Below are 23,674 nucleotides of genomic sequence, written 5' to 3'. Positions count from 1 at the left end.
TTTCTCTTTAAATTTGTTTTGCGTTTCTTGGGTTGGTCTTATCCAGGATGCTCCTACCTCTGCCTCCCGAGTCTCTGGGATTACAGGCCGATGCACCGCCGTGTCTGGCTTACCTATCCTCTTCTTGGAAGACTCACAGCTCGGGCCTATGCTGCACTTGGTACCTCTCCTGAATAAGGGCAGTGTGGGTATGCGTCTCACAACGGGCCAGCTCTTTATGCCAAGCAACCCTCAAGAACCATCACAGAGCCCCATGCTTCTCTTATTTATGCTTTATAATCAGAAGCTTAAAAAAAAACAAAACAAAAAAACAAACACCTCAAAACATTTCTGGAACAATGACTCCAGGACGCTTTGGAAGGCCAAAGCAACTGTAACTACAGCTGCTGGCATTCAGACTTGGAAACTGCCCCATCCCCCACTTCCATGTTTAACTCATGCCCCTTCCGGCCCATCTCCATTACAGGTCTTCGTCGTCAAAGGTCTCCATGCATTTCAACATAATCATCTCTTCATCATCAACTGATTCCTGCAAAACACAATGTTGGCAGGAAATGTGGGTGACGGAAACCCATGGTCGTGAATTGGAATGGGCCTGTCCCCTAGCCGCTGACACAACCACCCTCCCCCGATGAAGAGCTCAGGAACGGCCTCCAAACCAGACCCCTGTGACGTTTACCACCAGCTGCTGCAAGACTGCCTTTGGGAATTGTAGCAACTGTCTTTCAGAAGAAGACCCCAAATATGATTGTGGGTTTGGGGGAAGAGGGTGACCTGGCTCAGCCTTTTGAAAAGATGTCACATAGCAGTGGTGAATGCCTGCTACGAGGCAGGCCCTAGGATCTGGCCCCTATTTCAGAGGGTCTCATGCACATTGGCCCAGAGGCCACCTCTTTATCTCTTTTCTCAACAGATGCCTTGGGCATCCTAGGAAGCATGAAGACTGAAACCCATCACCCATGGTACAGGCCAGAGAGAAAGACTTAAAGCCATTGCCCCAGCTACTCCATGCCAGAGAAAAACAAAGGATGTGAGTCTTCAGTGCCATTCCCGGGGTGACCAGGGTGAGGCTGGTAGGGCCCCCCAGCACCTTTTTTACCGACCTAAAGGAGTGGGGCTGAGGTCTCATGGCACCTGGCTCTGACCTACCTCTTTTACCTGAGTGTTGCCACTGCCGAGCTCTTTGAAAAAGTCGATGATCTGCATGTAGAGCTGGAACTTCTCCTGGGTATTATCAGGGTTGAAGTAAGCATACATGGAGCTGAACGCAGAAAGAAGAAACCGAGAATGTTTAGAATCTTTTGTCTTTCACCTTTGCTTGCTGTCGGCAACTCTCCATAAACCAAATCCTGGATGACACTGTGAATTGAGCACTTTTACACAGCTGAATTCTGGAACAATCCAGAGCTCTTCTGGAAAGATCTGCCTTGCTTCTACATAGATGATATGTCTGGACCTACGTAGAAAAGTAAGACGTGGTGGTGACCCTGGCTCTGGTGCCTGATATGCATGTTCTGAGCCTCCAGGACGATGTAGCAAGCTCTCCTCTAGCTCCCAATCAGCCCCTAAGGCAGTGCCTGTCATTCTAGGTCTGCCTCTTCCTGCTGAAGCAGCTCAGGATGCTCATTGCCTCATTGGTGTTCAGTCCCACAACAGGTCCCCGCATGATGTGCATGTGTCATGTCCCGGTAGATAGGAAGACTGTTCTGCAAGGCCCCAACCCCCACGGTCCTTCAGGGACAAAGGCTGCGAACGGAATAGGTCAGCAGGCATAGTGCCCTCACTTCTTCCTGGGAAGAGGGCCCGCAGGCAGTCCAGGAACCCACTGGTAGCAAGCTGTGCCTTTCCTAGAGAGAAGTCAGGAGAAGAATTTTTGGGAGGATTTTTCTTTTTGTAATTTTTGTTGTTCCATCAGCAGGGCAAGACGTTCTAAAGACTTCTTGGCAAGTATATTTTGGCAACTTAGCAGCAGCAAAGTTGTCTAAGTCCAGTGCAGAAATAGGAATGTCTGCTTCTGACTACTTAACAACGAAACAAACCCTCTCCCAAACAACACCCCACACACAAGTGGGAAGAGCGTGTACCGTCACGTAAGATGTTCATGGAAGACAGAGGTTCCTGACAAGTCTCTTGGGGAGGTACCTCCCCAAGCCTGCCCTGGCCTGGGTGGGAGAGGTGGAGAGGAGGTACCATGCTTCCCAGGACACTAGGCCTAATTACAGCCGCATGGCCTTCTGGGCTCCTGGATGCCCATCCTCCTATGGTCAAGACAGTGATGATGTCCGTTAGATGCCAGGGGTGTGAAGGTCACTTTACTTCCAAGGCAGTGAAACTAACAGCTGGCTTCTTTTCAGCATCAGCACCAGCCCCGTGTCTGAAGGGGGCTGCCGCTTTGGTGTCATGGGATGCAACTCTTTTTTTTTTTTTTTTTTTTTTTGCCATTCCTGGGCCTTGGACTCAGGGCCTGAGCACTGTCCCTGGCTTCTTTTTACTCAAGGTTAGCACTCTGCCACTTGAGTCACAGCGCCACTTCTGGCCATTTTCTGTATATGTGGTGCTGGGGAATCGAACCCAGGGCTTCAAGTATACGAGGCAAGTGCTCTTGCCACTAGGCCATATCCCCAGCCCCCGGGACACAACTCTTCATGTCACAACTGCAGGATTTCCATCCTAGACTATCCAGAAAAGGCCCCTTTGGTGTGGTTTGAGCCAAGCTGCCTCTTGTTTTAAATCTTCCCAGATCTCGGCTTGCATCTTTTCTCACGTGTCAGCCATTCCTTTCTTTGTTCCTTCCACATCCACTCACACCAGCGCCATGAAGGCAGTGTCCTTCTTCGTAGAATTCACAGACTCCCCTAAGCCCAAGGCACAGGGTAGAGGGTGCCCCCTCTACCCTGCCTACTTCTGCTAGATCGACTGCTTTAACCTACCTGTGGGCCACGTGACCCCAAGTTTCGTATGCTGGAAGTCTGCTATCTAGGAGAGCCTGGCTCATCAGATTCTGAGCCCTCTGGCACCTGGATCCTTAGGCTTCCCTGCCACCAGAATGATGAGAAATAAATGGCTGCACTGGTGGTGGCTCATGTCTGTAATCCCAGCTACTCAGGAGATCTGAGGGTCACGGTTCAAAGCCAGCCTAGGCAGGAAAGTCCATGACACTCTTATGTCCAACTAACCACCAGAAAACCGGGAGTGGCGCTGTGGCTCAAGTGGTAGAGCGCTAGCTTTAAGCTGAAGAGCTCAGGGACAGCTCCCAGACCCAGAGTTCAAGCCTCATGACTGACAATAATAATAACAACAAAAGCAAAAAGAATTGAGGACATGACTTAAGAGCTAGAGTGTTTGTCTAGAAAATAAATAAATAAACAGATAGATCAATAGATAAATAAGTGGCTCTTGTTTATAGGCTACCCAGTCTATGTCATTTTAGCTAACCATGGAATTATAGCAGGGCTGTAGCCACCCTGAGCAGAAATAAGCAGGATCAAGACACACTGGGAAAACAAAGCAAAATGTTCTCATCAGTATGAATGGACAGCCTGGTATTTCCTCTGAGAAAACTTTCTCTCTGAGGATGCTGCCAACTCGTCATCTCAGCGCTATGGCACAATCTTTGGGCCATACTCCCAAACTCCCACCATGCTTTGTCCTTCTAAGGGCTTCAGAGAAAAGGCCGTGAAACATTCCAACAGGGACTGTGCACACACACACACACTCGCACATACACACATGCACACTCCCATCACACCCAATATCATGACCATGGACGTGAACTGTCTTATACCTACATCCATCCGTCCGCACACACACACACATTTGCACATTTACATTTACACATGCTATCTCATGCTGCCTTCCTTACCTGGAGCTCAATGTACTTGGAATTTCGTTTTTGTCCAGGAAATTTGCCACATCAAAAGCATCTTCAAAAAGGATCTGAAAGAAAGCACAGAACGTCATGTGTCAGAACCAAGTTGGCAGTTTGATGCCTGCTTGAAGCTACTGAGAGGATAGGAGCAGAAATGTGTGTGTTGATAGATTTGTATAAGTACACACGTGTACACACGTGCATGGGTGTGTGTACACTCAGAGTCAAGTTTGACAAAATTGCTCAGGCTTTTAGTACAGATTTTGTTTGAGCTATGCACTTGGGAGCTTCAAAGACATAGAGCCTGGCTGGCCGTTCATAACTGCTTCCTGTCTGAGGTCTGTGGTTGCTGGGTGCCTGGTTTGGCTAGAGCTATGATAGAGAAGGACTCTGGGTCTAGCATTAGAAGAACAGATCAGAGGTCCAAGGCTGGTGGAGAGGTTGGGTTGGGTTGGTCAGCTGACTATTGCATATGCTCCCTGGGATTTCCTGCCAATGTTATATGCATCAGCCACATGGGGTGCTTGCTATAAACACAGATCCCAGAACCTCACCGTCAGGAATTTTGATTTAGTTTGTTTACTAAAGACCCATAAGTGATTCAGGAAAGAAGCACCAGAGGAGAAAAGAGCCAACCATCTGCAGCGTGGGGAAAGAGATCCTGTCCTTGCAGTAGGAACAGGGCAAGTCACTCCTTTTGCAAGGCCTGTAAAATGGATGGGACTGAGTGATATCTCTCTTGCCCTTGGGCCTAATAGCTGTGAAAGCTTCTAGAAGGATAGGGTTATTCCAGAACTATATCCCCATAGTCAGCAGCCCATGGAGGCTCCTTGACTCTTAAGACTCCAAAGAGAAGACACAAGAGACTAGTGCGGTTCTCTTTTCAAAGAGGCCATCCCTTTGGGACACTTGGAAAGTCAGGGCAGGATGTGGTGCCCATAGATGCTAAATGTCCTAGAAAGCATGTCCAGAGAATAAAGAATTGTCTGCCCTTTGCCGCAGAGGGTGAAGGCAGCATCAGCCTATGTGGTAGCGGCATTCTCCCAAGACTCTCCTAATTCTCAGTACAAGGTGGTGACTAATGCCATCTGACGTGCTGGTTTGGAAACGGTGGCTGTTCTAACTGCTCAAAAGCTGAGCAGTGTAAGGAGCGTGAGTGATGGGGTTGCTTCTTTTTCTCTGAGTGGTGGTAATGCTTACTCAGGTGGGAAATGGCAGCTTCTGGGAACTACTCCTAATTGGTCCTCATGACATCTTCAGCTGTCAGTCATTGGCTGAGTAGACTGCTAATCTAGCCAATGAGTGGAGAGCAGGAGGGGCGTGGTAGAAATATCTGGAAAAGTTCTTCGGGAACTAAGAATGAGTCCCCAGGGGAGCTCTTTTCTTCTCTCCCTGGTGTAAAGGAGGAAGTATGGTGGCTCTGTTGATCTAGCTGTCATTCTACAGCAATGGGTGGGTGGGAAGGCTGAGAAACCAATCCCAAGATGGGGCAGAGCAGAGAGAAGGGAGGAACCTGAGTCCCAGATGACATTGGGAGCAGTAGACCAGTCAAGACATTGCTGATGTCAGGTCACTGGGAGCCAGAAGGCTCTTCCTGATGTAACCTGAACGTCCTCTTCTGAAGTTTCACGGAAATCCCTGAAGGAAGAGAAAACTCTTCCCAGGTCACGGGGACAAGAAAACATAGCGGTGTGACCTGCGACCAATGGGCTCCCCCAACTTGACATGTGACTCCAGCAAAAGTCTGAGGTTCCCCCCGAGCTGAGGAGGACAGTTACCCCAGCACCTCTCACGGTCACCCCATAGGGTTGGCTCACCTCCTCGGGGGTGGAGGCCAGTGAGCAGCTGGCTCCCTGGCTGTCCACCCCGCTGTCCTTCATGCTGTCCTCGGCATAGGTGGACTCCAGGCCAGCCTCGGCCAGGCTGCTGTGCTTCTGTGTCCATGCCTGCAGCAGACAGGCCTTGGATTCCTCAGGGAGGATCTGCCACAGGCGGGAGATGGCTGCTGAGACGATGGGGAGTAACACCTCCTGGGAAGAGATGATGCCGTTCCACGTCAGCAGATCCATCGTCTGCTTGTAAAAGTTGAGGTACCTGGAAGAGAAGTGGCGCCGCTTTCGGACCTGGAGATGGCAGTGGCCAAGGCACCCAGGGCTGATGGAGCTCCAGCCCTGACCTCGGGGATATGAAGGATGTGGATTTGTTTTGGGGGGCCCCTCCCCAAGTCCTGCCAGTGTCCTGTCCCTATTTTAATTCCATTCTGGAAGGCTCAGCTGAGGAGTGCACCTCCTTGGAGCATACCAAGGCCCCCAGAAGCCAGTATGGGGGTCTTGAGTGTGGAGAAGACACCTAGTCCCTGGTTTTTCTTTGAGGTATCAGAGAAAAATCTGAAAACAGACTTGTGGGCATGGGTGTGGTGTCAGAAGGGGCTTAGCTATACTAATCACTGCCAACAACCCCTTCCCCACACACTCGGTCCAAATCAAACCAGGGTCTTTGCTATACAAATGTAGCTTTGAGATGATTTTGTCTAGCCCTATGGCCCATCCCACCCCAAGCCTCTCCTACATGGAAATTCCGAAGTGTCTAAGATTCAAAGTCTGGTTTGAGCCCTGCTTGGAGGCTACCATAAACACAGCTATAGTAGGCAGCTACAGTGCACAGCAGGAGCTACAATATACATACAGCAGGCACCCCGTCCTCTCCCCATGTGTGGACGAAAACAACCCCACCCAGCAGTTCACACCGCTCAAATTCCAGGAGCTCTGGGGATGTAGCAACTGGAGAAGCAGTCAAGTCTATTTTTTTCTCTTCTTCCTCCTCTTCTTCCTCCTCGTCTTGTTCTTCCTCATCTTCTTCCTCAGCCTCCTCCTTCCCGCCAGTCTCAGGTGGACACAGGAGGAAGGAGTCATTCTGAGGAAAATTTTCTAAGATCAAGCTGGCAAAGGAAACAGAAAGAAGGCAGGGTCATAGATGAATATCCCTAGTGAACTCAGACACAGAAAATCTGAACACAATTCTAGCAACGTCATATATAATCCAAATACACACACACACACACACACACACACACACACACACACTATGGCCTAATGGCCTTTGTCTTAGGAACACAAGATGGCAGGTTCAGCATTTGAAAATCAACCACTGAAATCTACAGGTGAAAGATTATCCCAGTATATCCCAGTAGATTACATTCAGGAGAAAAAATTGACAAAATCATAATGATTCTCAGCTAAACTAGAAATACAGAGGAACGTCCTTCACTTGAGATGCAGAAACATACTTGCGTCTTGAGCCTGTCCAATAAGACAAGAAAAGGAAAATAACAGGTACAGCGTTTGAAAAAGAAGAAATGAAGTATCTTTGTTTACTGACAGTGTAATTATTTATGCAGAAAATCCCTAGGAGTTTACAAGGTATGACCAGAACTAACAAAGGAACTTAACTAGGTTGCAAATACAGCATCAGCATCCAAAAGTCAGTCACGTTAGGATAATGGAGAAAAGAGTTATCACCAGGAACAGGTATTGCAGGTGAGCGAACAGCAGCTCTGAGCATTGTGCAGGCTGTGGGTTGCTGCAACACAGCACTGAAGGCTGCCCTGCCAGATGGCAGGCTCCCATTCTCCCCATCCTTCTTGGGTCTTTTTCTTTTTGCCAGCCCTGGAGCTTGAACTCAGGGCCTGGGCACTGTCTCTGAGCTTCTTTTACTCAAGAATAGTACTCTACCACTTGAGCCACAGCACCACTTCTGGCTTTTTCTGTTTATGTGGTACTGAGGAATTGACCCTAGGGCTTCGTGCATGCTAGGCAAGCACTCTACCGCTAAGGCACAGTCCCAGCCCTCTTTTTGGGTCTTACCTGTTGTCTCCAGAGTACATTCTGGCATATTCTTCCTTGATCTCCTCTAAGCTCTTGGCATTCTCGTCATTCAGGTTGAAGGATTCTGTCAGGGAGTTGAAGGCGAGAGTCACAAAGGAGAAAATTGGGTTTCTGTCAAGTGCTTCCTGCCACCCTCCCAGATTCAGTATTAGGGAGTCCAGATGCCATTTTCCACCTTTCCTTCTAGATATGAAGACAGCACAGAAGCACTAGTCTGCTTCCTCTCTGGACTCTCAAGGTGAGGTCAGGTGCCTTCAGCAGTGCCCCATTAAGGAGCTCATCAAACTAACACAGTCCATTCTGCCGGACTACAACCTCTCTAGAGAAAGAAGTATCAATATCCACTAAAGTCCAAATATAGTACCTGGCACACAGTAGGCCCTCAGTAAATATTTGTTGACTGGGTCACCCAATCCTTTGTTTTTTGCTTCTGCCAGTCCTGGGGCTTGAACTCAGGGCCTTGGCACTCTCCCTTAGCATTTTTGCTCAAAGCTGGTGCTATACCACTTGAACCATAGCTCACTTTTGGCTTTTTAGGTGGCGAGAAGGGCCTCATGGGCTTTGCTACCCAGGCTGCCTTTGAACTGTGGTCTTAGATCTCAGGCTCCTGAGTAGCTAGGATTACAGGTGTCAGCCACTGGTACCTGGCCAAATCTATTTTTAACAGAGAAATCAAACAGGTCTTCTCTAGAGAGCCAGATATTACCTTTTAGCTTTAGCAAATTGCCCAGCATTTGTTCCAGTCCTTGAATATAATCCTTCGCCTTATTCAGAACCTGCCACTGAGGATACAGACAGACCGCTGATGAAAAGAATAGTTTTGTGGACCCCAGAAAACCCCTCCCCACCCTAGGTCATATTTTCTCACATGCAAAGTCACATCCTTGACCATGTCAGTGAACAGGACAGGGGGTCTGTTCCCAATGCACAGAAAGCATGAAATCTCATGTGTACCTTAGAAATGGATTTCTACTGGAATACAAGCTGCATTCAGCAAACTACTGGCACAGCAAAAAGATAGATGACTACATAGCCACTCCCAGGTGAGATAAGGATGTTAAGGGAGTACAGATGGATGAATGCATCCATCCTCTATCTTGGTGCAACCCAAGGCTTGCATCAGGCTAGACTTCTGTTCAAATGTGATGTATCATTGGCTGGCTAATATCCAGTGTGTTATTCTCATACTATTTGTTAGCTAAATGATCATACTGTAGATGACCTGAAAAATGCTCTATGAACGTTCTTTGCTCCCTTCCCTGTGTCCTTCCCAATGGCCTCTTCATTTCCCTCCCATGTGTAACATTAGTTAAACCAAATGGTAACTTCAAAATTAGTCCAAAATGAGAAACACTGTGTGTTTTCTGTTAGGCTGACCACCCATCATCAGGAGTTCCAGACATTCCTCAGGTGTATGTACGTGTCATGCTAGGTGCTAAGCCCTATGGATACAGAGTGAACAAGACAGTCCCTGCCTACTAGCAGAGAAGGAAGGTGTGGAAACAGCAAATCAACACCAGGTAAACCCAGTAAGGACTAAGCAGAAGCAAAAGGCGATGGAGAGTATTCCAACTGCAAGGGTCCAGAGCACTCTGCAAGGTCAAATTCTGGGGGTGCACAGGGCTTCTCTCTGACTGTACTTGTCCTTCTTGCTGTGAGACAGTAGGGGTGACGAGAAAAGGGGTGATAGACCAGGAGCTGATGATAGGCTGGTGAGCTTGTCATAAGACCCCCTCATGAGCTAACATCACCTGCATAGCACCACCCCATGGGCAAAGCCCGTGAAAATGGGGAGCACATGGGCTGGCAAGAAAGTTGGGGGGCAAAGCCAGTTCTTCTAGTTCCGGACCCAGAGAATTGTGGCCTGCTTCCGCATTCTCCCAGGGCTGGGGGAAGGGCGGCGTCTCGGGAGCGCTCACCTCTGCCCTTCCCCCTCAAGGCCAAACTTGAACCCCAACATGAGGCCCTGCATGCTTGTTTTTCTTTGCTTGTGTTACTGGTCTGTGCCCATTTTTCCACTGGCTATTGATGGATATTTGGGGGTCTTTATGAGCACGGGGAACATTCAGTAAACTATTTCTTCATCCAGTGGGTGTTAGAGCCTGGCTAAGCTCAGGTTCTGGGCAGAGAGGCCCGGATGTGCTACCTGATTTCTGGATCCTGAGTTCCTGGGCTTGGCTTTCCTCCTCCTCCCTCCCCCTACAAGAGCAGGTGGGGTCTCTCTTGGGTAAAAACAATGGAGGCTCAACCAAAACCTGCTCAGGGAGGCTCAGCAGACAGGGTTCTCTCATTTCCACAAAGGCCTGGCCTCTGCATGTCTGGGCCTAAGTGAGCACCATAAACATGAGCGGGGATGATGAAGCTCCTGAGTGCTCTGTGGCAACCACAGAAAGGAAACTTGCCAGCAGGGAGCAGACACAGGGAAATGGGGAAGAGGGCCAGGCTGGAACAGGAATAGGGCTAATTCCTGGCCTGCCATCCATGCAAACTGGTAAGTCCTTCCTCAGCTCTGGTTCCCTCCTGTTATGAAAGGGTGGGAAACTACGCTTTCAGGGGACCTCTCCACGCTCTGCTTTCCTATAATGCTCCCTCTGTTACTACAAATCCCATTCCTTCTATCCTCACCTCCATCTCTCCAGACCTTCCCCCCATGATCTTCCAGCCGTTTAATTTATTATTGCTAATTACCAATTATAAAGCTGTATGGAGAGAAAAATGGCTTTGAGAGACCAGGAAAAGATATATAATTAACTGGTGAGCCTTGCTGCCTAGGAAAAGACCTTTTGGTTACACAAAAACTGCCCTTGTGCGTTGAGTGTGTGTATGTAAATAGGTATAAATGTGTGGTAGTGGTATGATGTGTGTATGGCTGTGATGTGTACATGCATGTCAAAAGTGTACCTGTTTGTTTGCCTATGAGAGGGACAGTCACAAAGTTTCTAGCTAACCAGCCTGTTCTTCCAGCCCCGAGTTGCCCTCCCCTCATTTTTTTGGCCAGTTGTGGTGCTTGAACTCAGGACTCTTTGGCTCAAGGCTAGTGCTCTACCACTTTGAGCTGCAGCGGCCCTTCTGGTTTTCTGGTGGATAATTGGAGATAACAGTCTCACAGGAGCTTTCCTGCCTGGGCTGGCTTTGAACTGCAGACCTCAGATCTCAGCCTCCTGAGCAGTTCAGATTACAGGCGTGAGCCACCAGTACCAGGCTTCCAGCATTGCCCTTCTATGTCAGACTGTTCTGTTGCAGGTAGCCAAGGCACCTGCTCACTGACCTATACCCAGGCGCAGCCCTCCGTCATGGGCAGCAGGGCTGACAGCTGCAGGCCAGTCCTTGCCTACATCCACAGTGCTCCATGTATGAAAGTGTCTCCTCCTTCCACCCAGGTGCCTGTACCTTTGAGGATGTGAGGTCAGACTTGGAGTAGACAATCTTCCGGAGGTCGTTGAAGAGCATCACCAGGGTAGCTCGGTGGCGGGCCTGTGATAGACGTCTGCGGGCCACCCGAGGCTCAAGCTCCTGGAGCTTCCCCACCGCAGGGGACATTGCTGGGCCTTGCCCACAGGACGCCATTGTAAGCTGCAAGGGAACGCCATACTTTTCAAAAACATTATATTAGAGACAAAAGACAGACTGGGCTACCTTTTTACTTGATAGCTCCCAAGTTAAAGGATCGATGCCAGTGGATATACACAGATGACACAAAATCTGTTACTGGAGTTCCCTCCCTAAAATCCTGAGCAACCTATGTTAGACATTTAGTTGAGAGCACTGAGGCTTACCCCAGGAAGGTTCCAGAACATTGCAGGTACTTACTATACATTTGTTTCATTTCTATGGTTAAGGACTGTAGCCACGCTCAGACATCTGAATCACAATCTGTTCCAAGATGAACAGGCCCCCTGTCCCACTCTGGTTGATCTTCCTTACCTTAAAAATGGAAAATGGTCCCTCTTTCAAGAGGGAAAGTAGTTACCCATGGAAAAAAAATGCACCAAGTATACACATATTTCAAAAAGGAGAAGAGAATACACTCTACCTCCTATGAAAGCAAGAAATACCTGACACTTCATAGGAAACCAGTCACAGGTTTTCCTTGTCTTGCTTCCAGCAGGTTCTGAAGACCATTATGTTGGCTTTTGGCACATCTGAGCTCCTAAACCAGGAACCTTTCCTCAGGTGGGGCAATTGAGAGACATGGGGGATGAGGGCCTCTTACCTGAGCTTGCTTCCCTCCATCGAGATCTTACTCCCTCACACGAAAGAGAGCTGCTCCCCGCAGCTCCTCCAGCTCTTTGAGCCAAAAGGCTGCATTTTCATCACCTCCGTGTTCCCTGTCTGGCACAGAGGTCGCCTCTCAACGCTGGGATTTTGGATGGATTAGGATGGGAAGTCCACTCTTCCCTGAACTCAGTCCTGAATGACTTCTGCCAAAGTTTGCAAACGTTGGTGTATGCCAGTCATTGGGGGGGGGGGGGATAGTTGAAAATGTAAGGATGCTATAGTTGGAAAAACTCAGCATGGGTGGAGAGCGTGCATGTTTGCATAAGGCTGCAATTCTATCTCTTTCCTATAGAGGGCAGACTTTCCCAGTAAATCTGTGGGCAGCCAGGGCTCTGGGACTCCTCTGCTCCCACCTCAAGGAACAGGACTAGCACCAAAGGTTGGTGGCCAGCTGAAGCCATAGCTTCGGTCTCATTCCACCTGCCTTAGGTGTCTCCTGTTCAGGAGCTGGGATACATTTTTCACCTTGTGGGTAATGAGTAATGTGGCAGGGAAACTAGAAAAGAGTCTGGGGGCTCTGCTAGAAGGGAGAATCAAGCCCAGTAGATGTAAGAACTTGTCCTCCCAAAGGAGCTAAAGACATACAATGGAAAAAACACCTCTTCAACTACTGGTACTGGGAGAACTGGGCAGCCATATGCAGAAAACTCAAAGTGGACCCTGGCCTATCACCATGCACCAAGATCAACTCAAAATGGATTAAGGACCTCAACGTCAGACCTGAATCCTTGAAACTACTGAAGGAGAGTAGGAGAGATGCTGAAACTTATAGGCACAGGAAGGAACTTCCTGGATATAGTCCCAGGGGCACAACAAATAGGGGAGAGACTCGACAAATGGGACTACTACAAATTAAAAAGTTTCTGCACAGCTAAGGACATAGCCACCAAACTAGAAAGACAGCCAACCATATGGGAAAGGATCTTCACTAGCACAGCAACAGACAAAGGCCTAATATCTGTCATCTACAGAGAACTCAAAAAACTAACCCCCTCCAAACCCAGTAAACCAAGTATGAAATGGGCAAAGGAGCTAAAGAGAGACTTCACAGGAGAAGAAATAAAAATGGCAAAGAAACATATAAGGAAATGTTCAACACCCCTGGTAGTAAAGGAAATGCAAATAAAAACAACCCTGAGATACCACCTCACTACAGTTAGAATGGCCTATACTCTGAACTCAGCCAACAACAATTGCTGGAGGGGGTGCGGGGAAAGAGGAACCATTTTCCACTGTTGGTAGGAGTGAAAATTAGTACAACTACTTTGGAGAACAGTATGGAGGTTCCTCAAAAAGCTCAGCATAGACCTACCCTATGACCCAGCCATACCACTCCTAGGCATATATCCTGAACAACAGGTCTCAGGATATCAAAAAGACATCTGCACATCCATCTTTATTGCGGCACAATTCACAATAGCCAAAATATGGAAACAACCTAGATGCCCTTCTACAGATGAATGGATCCAAAAAAATGTGGTACCCATACACAATGGAATACTACATAGTGATTAGAAGTGATAAAGTATTGGTATTCTTGGGGAAATGAACGAATAATGTTGAGGAAGACAAGCCTAGAACACAGAAAACAAAGGGGCATGGTCTCCTTGATATATGACTGTTAGGGTGGGGGGGGGGGCAGTAAAGACCAGGTCTGCAAAACAAAAAACTTCTTTTCAAATGGTATTTCCACATCTTTGGGTCAGTGAGTGACTTTACATTATGTATCTCAAACCAAACAACTACTAAACATAAAAAGGTCTAGAATAGACCTATCAGTGGATCACAATAGCTCAACAGCTACGTACTTATGATCATATAAGACAAGATTAAGCAAAAACAACTCCAAGAGAAGGACACAGGAAGATTCTATTGTTGATGTTACATTTAAAGTTCTAGGTGAGTTTCCTTTGGAGTATGCTATGTGGTTACTGTATATGATTTTGGTACACTGGGTACTTTATATATGCCTACCTGATCTAGGGAAGGGAAAGAAAAATGAAGGTGTAAGATATCACAAGAAATGTACTCACTTCCTTATTATGTAACTACCCCCTTTTGCACAACACCTGGTAACAAAATTTAATTAATACAAAAAAGAACTTGTCCTCCAGAGGCATTCTTTTCAAGTTCATTTTGTTGATTGTAAATTTTGTTTTCTGTGGTAAAATAAAATAGAACGGGGGTCGATGGGCAGAAGAGCAAAGGTTTCTCTTCTTAAAGAATACAAGTGAGGGGCTGGGAATGTGGCTTAGTGGTAGAGTGCTTGCCTAGCATGCATGAAGCCTTAGGTTCGATTCCTCAGCACCACATAAACAGAAAAAGCCAGATGTGGCACTATGGCTCAAGCTGTAGAGTGCTAGCCTTGAGCAAAAAGAAGCCAGGGACAGTGCTCAGGCCTTGACTCCCAAGCCTCAGGACTCGCAAAAAAAAAAAAAAATACAAGTGAGGGAAAGGGGAAATTGGGAGATTCTTGGTTTTGATTTTCAAGGCTATTGAATTGCTGCTAACTTTCAGACCTTGGGGATGGAGCTCCATGCTACAGTTTTTCTCTACACACTCTAATTCCTTGTACGCTGGCAGAGAATTCCTTAACAGACCTCTCAAGGGGGCCCCTGACTTGCTATCAGGCCCTCTACCACTTGAGCCATGCCCTCAACCCGTTAGGTATTTTTTCAGATAGATTTTCTCAGGTTTTTTGTTTGTTTTTTGGTGCCAGAACTCAGGGCCTGGGCACTGTCCCTGAGTGTCTTTTGCTCAAAGCTAGCACTCTACCACTTGAGCCACACAGCCACTTTTGGCCTTTTCTGCTTATGTGGTGCTGAAGAATCGAACCCAGGGCTTCATGCATGCTAGGCAAGCACTCTACCACTAAGCCACATTCCCAGCCCCAGGTTCTCTCAGTTTTAAACCTGGGCTAGGACTCTAATTCTGGTCTGGTGGTCCTCCAATGCTCTTTTGGTAGCTTGAATGACAGGTGCTCCACTGTACTGGCCTTAATGATTTATGTATGTGAGAGAGTGTGTGTGTGGGGGGGGTATGTTTTTCACTTTCTGTCTAACCATGTCCTCACAACTCAGTCCTCCCAGTTTCCTCTTCCCAGTAACTGGGAACCTTTTATCCTTTAAAAACATCACTTCAATAGCCGGTCACTAAAGGCCCATGTCTGTAATCCTAGCTACTCAGGAGCAAGAGATTTAAGGACTGTGGCTCAAAGCCAGCTTGGGCAGGAAAGCCCATGCGACTTTTATCTCCAGTAAACTACTAAAAACAAAAAAAGCTGGAAGTAGAGCTGTGGCTCAAGTGATAGAGAGCTAGTTTTGAGCAAACCAAGCTCAGGGACAACACCCAGGCAGTGAGTTCAAGTTCCAGGACCAGCATCACTTTACAAAACTTTTCATTGCAGCCTATTCCCATGAGCAAAACCTATGCTAAATAAAGGGTTCAACACACTGGCTACTGTATTAAAAGCTCCCAGGCAAGCTCCCTTTGATTTCGTGTGCATATATAAATAGAAAGAAAAAGAAGAAACTAGGAATTTTTTAAAAGAGGAAAATTCAAATTGGTCCTCCAATGTGCAGGAATGGAGGCGATATTAGAGCAGTCTTAGGATGCATGGGCTGGAAGCACTCCGGGACCCGGGGCGTCCACCCACCAGGGGACGTGCGGACAGCGGGTACTCACACAGGAGGAGGAGAAGGAGGAGGAGGAGGAGGAGGCCGGCAGCAGGCCCACGACTACTACGACCGAGTTCCTCTCACAGTCCTGGAGTCCTGACAGCCGCCCGCTGTGAGTCGCCCCCCTTGGCTGGCTCTGGAGTGAAGCGTGAGGCTGCTACCCCGGGCACGAGGTGAACCTGACACCTCTGAACAGAGCGCCAACCAATCACCGGCGTCGCGGGGCCCCTCAGCCAATGGGATGTGAGATCGCCGGCCAATGGGAGCAGGGCGGTGGACAGAGCGGCAGCCAAGTTTCCCCAGGGATGCAGGAGAGGGCAGCCGCCAGGGGCAAGGTCAGGGCAAGGGCGGGGCAAGGTCAGGGCAAGGGCGGGCACGACCTTTTCACCTCCCCACCTTCCCGCCTTCCAGCAGGGTCCCCGGGTGAGGTTCTCATCCCGAGGGGATTCGCTGGCCGGCTTCATTCCATAGGCTTATCTTGAGGGTTGGAGAAAAGACTGTACTCCGAGGGCTGGACACAGTATAGGGAAAGAAGAAGTGGAAAAAATGGATTAAGGAAAGACCTTGAAAAGGTCAGATGGATATATATATATTTTAATCCATTGCCGTCCTGTGCTCTTGTCCCTAGGCCTCTTTTTACTAGTATCCCTGATGTCCAAAAGTATTTCATTTGAACTGGGCACTGACATCCCAGCTGTACCCCGGGAGGCCCGACACTGGCCTGTGCATTTGCTCCACAAAAATACAACGGCCCTTGCTGGTGTCTGGCCTGAGGTGAGCAGCGCCATTTTCCGCCACTTCCCGCCACTTCTTGCCACCTCCCAACCCCCACGTGGGGGGGCGAAGGGGGGGAGTGTGAAACGGAGGTCACCGGGCTGCAGCATTTACCTCAGAGCTTCGACCTCATGCACATCCATGAGTCCCAACTCAAGCCTGAGGTGGGGGTGCCCTAAGTTTAAGTCTGAGGCTCTCACAGAGGGCCTTTCAAAGGATTTTGGTGGAACATTAAATAAATCATTATATATACAAATCCTGTCATTAAAAAACAACAACAACAACTGTCTAGCTGGGCGGGGGTGGGGGGGTGGGGGGGCGGCTCATGCCTGTAATCCTAGCTACCCAGGAGGCTGAGATCTGAGGATTGTGATTCTAAGCCAGCCTGGGCAAGAAAGTCCCTGAGGCCCTTATCTCCAATTAACTACCAAAAATAACAACAACAACAACAACAAAAGCTGGAAGTGGAGCTGAGGCTCAAGTGGTAGAGAGTTAGCTTTGAGCACGAAAAGCTCAGGGACAACACTCAGGACCTGAGTTCAGGTCCTAGGACTGGCACCAAAACCGATAACAATAACAGCAAAAGCCTGTCTAATAACAGTCACTTCTCTCCTTGAAGGAAAATGTCAAATGCACACTCCCTCAGCTGAGCATGGTCACACACTCTGGTTAACACAACTACTCAGAGGGTAGAGGGAAGAGAATCAAAAACCAAACTACACACAAAAGATTTGGAGACATAGCTCAAATGTTGTCCTGGGTTCAATCCCAACCACCTCCAGTAAAACACACACACACACACACACACATACACACAAAGTAGATAAATATCAACTTCTCTTTTAAAAATTGTCTTGTTCAGGATACTGTCCTGTAGAGCTCTCGGGCAGCCTTTGAATCAGGGCCTCTCAGTGCCTTGAGAATGTCTTTTTTTGGCCAGTCCTGGGCCTTGAACTCAGGGCCTGAGCACTGTCCCTGGCTTCTTTTTTGCTCAAGGCTAGCACTCTGCCACTTGAGCCACAGCACCACTTCTGGCCGTTTTCTGTATATGTGGTGCTGGGGAATCGAACTCAGGGCCTCATGCATATGAGGCAGGCACTCTTGCCACTAGGCCATATCCCCAGCCCTTTGAGAATGTCTTGCTCCCTCCATTCTCTCTCTGCCTCTGGCTCACTATTGGGCATCAGCCCCATCAGCAGCATCCACAGGGCCTGGTGGAGCACAGGATATGGAGTCTGAGAGGCACTGTCTTGGAGAGACTTGGCTTTATCCTGAGAGGGCACAGAGAGGTTATGGAACTGGATCTGCAACCCACTGCAGCCTTTTTAAGGTAGCCACCTGCTCATAGCAAAGGGAAAGGGGCAGGAGAGGCAGAGCAGAAGGTGGAAGCTGTATAGAAGACATCCCATGAGTTGGTTTTCCAGAAGTGTGGCAATAGGATTGACTTGTAGATAGTGTTTGCAAAGGCCATATCATTTATTAACTTTCTAGGCTTGCATTGTCCCAGCAGTGAAAGCAGATGGTTTTATAGACTCATAAACTCATAGACTTAATTCCTACTATGAACAGATTTATTAGTAGTATGCTGCCCTAAGCAATGGGGATTTGTTGCCATTGAGATGGAACAAAAAAGGATGGAGGCCCAGTCTGTTCTAGGTCTGCTTTGAGCTACTTGTCAAGAAGATGTGGTCAGGGCTGGGGATATAGCCTAGTGGTAAGAGTGCCTGCCTCGGATACACGAGGCCCTAGGTTCGATTCCCCAGCACCACATATACAGAAAACGGCCAGAAGCGGCGCTGTGGCTCAAGTGGCAGAGTGCTAGCTTTGAGCGGGAAGAAGCCAGGGACAGTGCTCAGGCCCTGAGTCCAAGGCAAAAAAAAAAAGATGTGGTCAGTCTGAGATGTAAGAACGGCAGGCACTGGCAGAGCTCAGGGTCCTTCCAGTCTAAGTCTTCACATTGCAGGCAAGGAAGCTAGGGACCAGAAATAAATTCTTATATGTGTGGTTAAAAAAAATGGAATTATAGGGCTGGGAATATGGGCTAGTTACAAGAGTGCTTGCCTCGTATACATGAAACCCTAAGTTCAACCCCAGCACCACATATACAGAAAACAGCCAGAAGTGGCGCTGTGGCTCAAGTGGCAGAGTGCTAGCCTTGAGCAAAAAGAAGCCAGGGACAGTGCTCAGGCCCTGAGTTTACAGCCCAGGACTGGAAAAAAAAAAAAAAAAAAGGAATTACAGAAATATGGGATTAGAAATTCTTAGTTTAGCAGCAATTTATGTTGGAAAGTTTGGGGGAGTTATTGGTAAGAGTTTTGAATGAGGTGACACTAAAATAGGACAGATAAACATACTGCTCTAGAAGATTATACTCAGGGCTGGGAATATGGCCTAGTGGTAGAGTGCCCACCTTGTATACATGAAGCCCTGGGTTCGATTCCTCAGCACCACATATATAGATAAAAGCCAGAAGTGGTGCTGTGGCTCAAATGGTAGAGTGCTAGCCTTGAGCAAAAAGAAGCCAGGGACAGTGCTCAGGCTCTGAGTCCATGCCTCAGGACTGGCAACAAAAACAAAACAAATAAACAAAAATATTATACTCATTATACCTATAAATTACAAATTCAATATGTGTCCGTAGTAAGGATTTTGAAAAGTAATAGAAAATATTTTGTGGATATATGGCCCAAGTGGAAAAGTACCAGACTTGAGTGAAAAAAACTAACGGATAGTGCCCAGGCCCTAAATTCAAGGCCCAGTACTGGAAAAACTAACACAAAAAAGTGTATGATGATAAAGTAAAAAAAAAAAACAAAACAACACCTTTACTACCCACAAGCAATAATTGGTAATATTTTGTGTATATCTATGAAAAGTACAAAAGTATTATATATTATATAGGTTACTTGTTTATGCGTTTATTTATTTTTGTGTTGGTATTGGGGCTTGAACTTCGGGCCTGGGTGCTGTCTCTTAGCGCTTTTGCTCAAGGCTGACACTCTATCACTTGAGCCACAGCTCCACTTTCAGCTTTTCAGTGGTTAATCAGAAAGTGCATGAGTGGACTTTTCCTGGTTGGGCTGGCTGTCTCAGATCGCAGCTTCCTGAGTAGATAGGACTATAGGCATGAGCCACTGATATCTGGCAAAAAATATTACATAAAGAAATGGTATTTCACCTGCAGTTCTGTATCATTCTTCTAAAAGTTAAACTTCGAAAGAAGCACTATGGCTTAAGACGTAGCGCACTAGCCTTGAATAAAAAAGCTAATCAAGCCCTACTACTGACATAAGAAACAAACACACATACATATGTACCTACATATTAAGCTTTGTATTTTGACCTCCCATCCCTGTCCTTTCCAGTTGCAAGTGCAGAAGGGGGCTGTCTGATTCCCCAGTCCATGACTACATCTAAGAGCCTGTGGCATTCTGGGGTCTCAGGAAGAATGAACAGGTTGTTTGCAATTATGACGGCCTTCTGCAATAAGTGTAAAGGAATGTTCTTTATGCCAGTGCTATCAGTCATGCTGCTGTGCGACAGATTTATTTCCCACACAAAGATTTTTCGATGTAGCATTATAATGTCTACTCAAACCCAAATACTGTGTAGTCAGCACAAAAGGATCTTTCAGAACTTGGTCACCTGAGACACTGTAAGAGCTAGTTCCAACTTTTCACACCGACTCCACATACTGGAATCTATTACTACAAGGGAAAAAGGAAATGCGAAACAATTACAAGGTTCAACATGTTACTTAATGTAGAACCTATACATTTTGCTACAACCGTCCCATACAATACTATAGAGTCATTAAAATTGTTATTATTTTGTGTAATATTGAGATTTTGAACTCAAGGCCTTAAACTTGTAAGTGTTTTATTACTTGACACACAACTCTAGTTCAAAAACATGTTTGTTTTTTTTTTAATGTGCTGTTCCTGGGGCTTGAACTCAGGGCCTGGGCATTATTCCTGAGCTTCTTTTGTGCAAGACTGGTGCTCTATCACTTGAGCCACAACACCATTTCTGGCTTTTTCTGAGTAGTTTGTTGGAGATAAGAATCTCGTGGACTTTCTTGCCAGGACTGGGTCTGAACCATGATCCTCAGATCCCAGCACCCTGAGTAGCTAGGATTACAAATGTGAGCTACCAGGGCCCCACCTCAAAATTTCTATTTTTAAAGAATATTTAATTATTCAGGTGTGAAATCCTATGTTTGTTTAAAAAAACTGAATTGTGAAAGTGCAAGATTAGAAATTCTTAGTTTAACAGCATTCATGATTTTTGTTTTGTTTTTGTTTTTTGCCAGTTCTGGGGCTTGAACTCAGGGCCTGAGCACTGTCCCTGGCTTCTTTTTGCTCAAGGCTAGCACTCTACCACTTGAGCCACAGTGCCATTTCTGGCTTTTTCTATATATGTGGTGCTGAGGAATAGAACCCAGGACTTCACATATGTGAGGCAAGCACTCTACCACTAGGCCATATTCCCAGCCCTGCATTCATGATTTTTAATAGCACTGACTCCAGTAAGAAAAGACTTAGCTACTTTAGACTATAGCATAGATGGGTCTCTAGCTTTACGTTAGCCCTGCTCTGGTCTAATCCCTCTTCTGCCCTGTGAATCCCAGACAGCTGGCTTTCCCAGTTAGTCTGAGCTTATCTGAAAGCAGACTGCTCTTGCTTATTACCAAGCCATTTGCTGACACCATTTACAGTATCTAGCACACAGTCAGTGCCCATTAAGTATATGTTCTCCTGTCCCTGTGTTCCTTGTCTTTCCTTTCCTCTCAGCTCTAAGATTCAAAGGCAAAGAGAGGTTATTGGATTAGAAAGATGATTTGTGGTTTGTCTTGTGGGCTGTGCATAGCTTTCTGTGCATAATGGAACTGATGTTGTCCTGGTAGCACTGACTTAAATGGACCCCACTGTCACTTTCTACCCTCACAGCAGACACCAGAACAGAAGCAGTTATGCATTAACCAGATCAACTAGAGTTAATGAATGAGCCGGAGAAGCAGTGCTGTCTCCAATTATACAAAGGCAAAGCAGCTAAGAATGTGGAAAGTGGTACGAAGGGCAAGAGGAATACTTTGGACCAGGTACCATTCAGATGGGCACAGAAACCACATGTAACTTATTATTACATTTCCTCTAATGGGGGCTGCCCGGGTTGCGCGTGGCTGGGTCCTGTCTGAAATTGCCTTTGTGGAGTACTTACTGAGCCCAGTGCTGTGTTATCTTCTGCGGACATAATAACAAACAATATAGATGAAAATCTCTGCTTTTACTCACTTTTGTGCTTAATTGGGTGGGAAACGTCAATACATTAACTAAGTAAAATGTTGATATTGTCATATGTGTGAGGTGGAAAAATACAAGAGAGAAAGGGAGGGGGTAAAACTACTAGGTGTGAGTGAGGTGTTCTGTTAGAATAATCAGAGGCAGCCTATTTAAGAAGGCAACTGCTATCATCTCAGTGTTTGTTTTTTTGCCAGTCCTAGGGCTTGAACTTAGGGCCTGAGCACTGTCCCTGGCTTCCTTTTGCTCAAGGCTAGCACTCTGCCTCTTGAGCCACAGCGTGCCACTTCTGGCCATTTTCTATATATGTGGTGCTGGGGAATTGAACCCAGGGCCTCATGTATACGAGGCAAGCACTCTTGCCACTAGTCCATATCCCCAGCCCCTCATCTCAGTGTTTGTATCCCTGGTGTGGCCTTGTCGAAGGATGATTGGGTCACAGAGGCAAAGTCAGACGGATGGAATCAGTGGATTTATAAAAGATCCCTCGGAGGCCCTCAGGAGAGGAGCGTGTGATAGCACAGCGAGAAGATGCCATCTGTGAGCTGAGTGAGCCTTCACCAGGCTCTGCATCTGACAGAACTTTGACGCTGGACTGCCCCGGCTCCAGAACAGTTTCTTTTGTTTATAAGCTACCTAGATTATGGTATTTCATTATAGCGGCCTGCAGAAAGGAAAGAATGTCATTGGAGCAAACCCTGGAAGGAATGGCTTCCCACGTGGTTAACTGGGAGAAGACCTTCCAGGTAGAGCAAAGGGTTTGCATGAGGGCTCTGAGGAACTGCCTCTCATTGATGAGAAATCTAATCTTAGCTGGTTTTACAGGCTCTGGTATGGGAAATGCCCGGGCAGATGGGAGTGGGGGAAGGGAGGGCTGCCGCAGCAGGCCTCAAGTGCTCTGGGGAAACCCAGTGCGCCTCGCTCGTTCCAGCCAGTAGGCAGAGCTAGGGAAAGCAGGCAAAGAAGGCCAAACACGCAGCTACCTTGCGAGAGCTTCGTTTTTGTTATGTCCAAGTTTCTGTAGTGCCGTCATCTCTACTAGAGGCAGAACTTCCACATAGAATGAGTCTTTGCTGTATTTGATAAACATAAAAAGCCACATGATTAGAAAAGAGAACAGAGCCTTTATTTCATTGTATCATAGGGTTTTACATTCAATTGTTTTCATGAATTATCTTACCCCAAATCTTCACCATTAGAAATGAACTAATGAGGCTGGGAATATGGCGTAGTGGCAAGAGTGCTCGCCTCGTATATATGAAGCCCTGGGTTCGATTCCCCAGCACCACATATATAGAAAACAGCCAGAAGTGGCGCGCTGTGGCTCAAGAGGCAGAGTGCTAGCCTTGAGCAAAAAGAAGCCGGGACAGTGCTCAGGCCCTGAGTGCAAGGCCCAGGATTGGCAAAGAAAGAAAGAAAAAAGAAATAAATTAATGATTAGAAATGAAGAAAGCAAGATTCAAAGATATTAGTTATTTTTTGACTCACAAAAATATTTACACTTTCTAAAAGCTTCAAATGGTTTTTCTTGATGTAACTGAAACAATACAAGTCGGGTGGGGTGGACGCTGGTGCTTCACCCCTATAATCTCAACTATTCAGGAGGCTGAGCTCTGGGGAGGTCCTTCTAAGGGGCTGTGAGACTCTTATCTCCAATTAACTAACTCCCCCTACCTTCCAAAAAGCTGGAAGTAGAGCTGTGGCTTAAGTGGTGGAGGGCTAGCCTTGAGTGAACAGGCTCAGGGACAGTGCCCAGGCCCTGAGTTCAAGCCACAAGGAGAAACAAAACAAAGCAACCCTCCCCCCCAAAAACCCCACCCCCCAAACAAATCCACCACCACCACCACAACAACAAAAGGGACCACAACCTAGGTTGTTTAGCAATGCCTCTTG

The 23,674-nt window shown here is 47.2% G+C and overlaps 1 protein-coding gene across 1 annotated transcript; it reads right to left on the bottom strand.

The window, feature by feature from the left end:
- Window positions 1-460: 460 nt before the first annotated feature.
- Stra8 (stimulated by retinoic acid 8) lies at window positions 461-11,319 on the bottom strand. The gene is made up of 8 exons (XM_048337711.1): window positions 11,143-11,319; window positions 8,459-8,534; window positions 7,732-7,816; window positions 6,615-6,806; window positions 5,686-5,962; window positions 3,863-3,936; window positions 1,150-1,261; window positions 461-529 (listed from the first exon to the last, which is right to left on the bottom strand). The coding sequence occupies exons 1-8, from the start codon at window positions 11,317-11,319 to the stop codon at window positions 461-463; spliced, it is 1,062 nt and encodes a 353-aa protein (XP_048193668.1).
- Between the last annotated feature and the right edge of the window lie 12,355 nt (window positions 11,320-23,674).

Source organism: Perognathus longimembris, chromosome 2 (assembly GCF_023159225.1).
Source record: "Perognathus longimembris pacificus isolate PPM17 chromosome 2, ASM2315922v1, whole genome shotgun sequence".
NCBI classification, from domain to species: Eukaryota; Metazoa; Chordata; class Mammalia; order Rodentia; family Heteromyidae; genus Perognathus; species Perognathus longimembris.
This window is presented reverse-complemented; position numbering and strand designations above follow the sequence as displayed.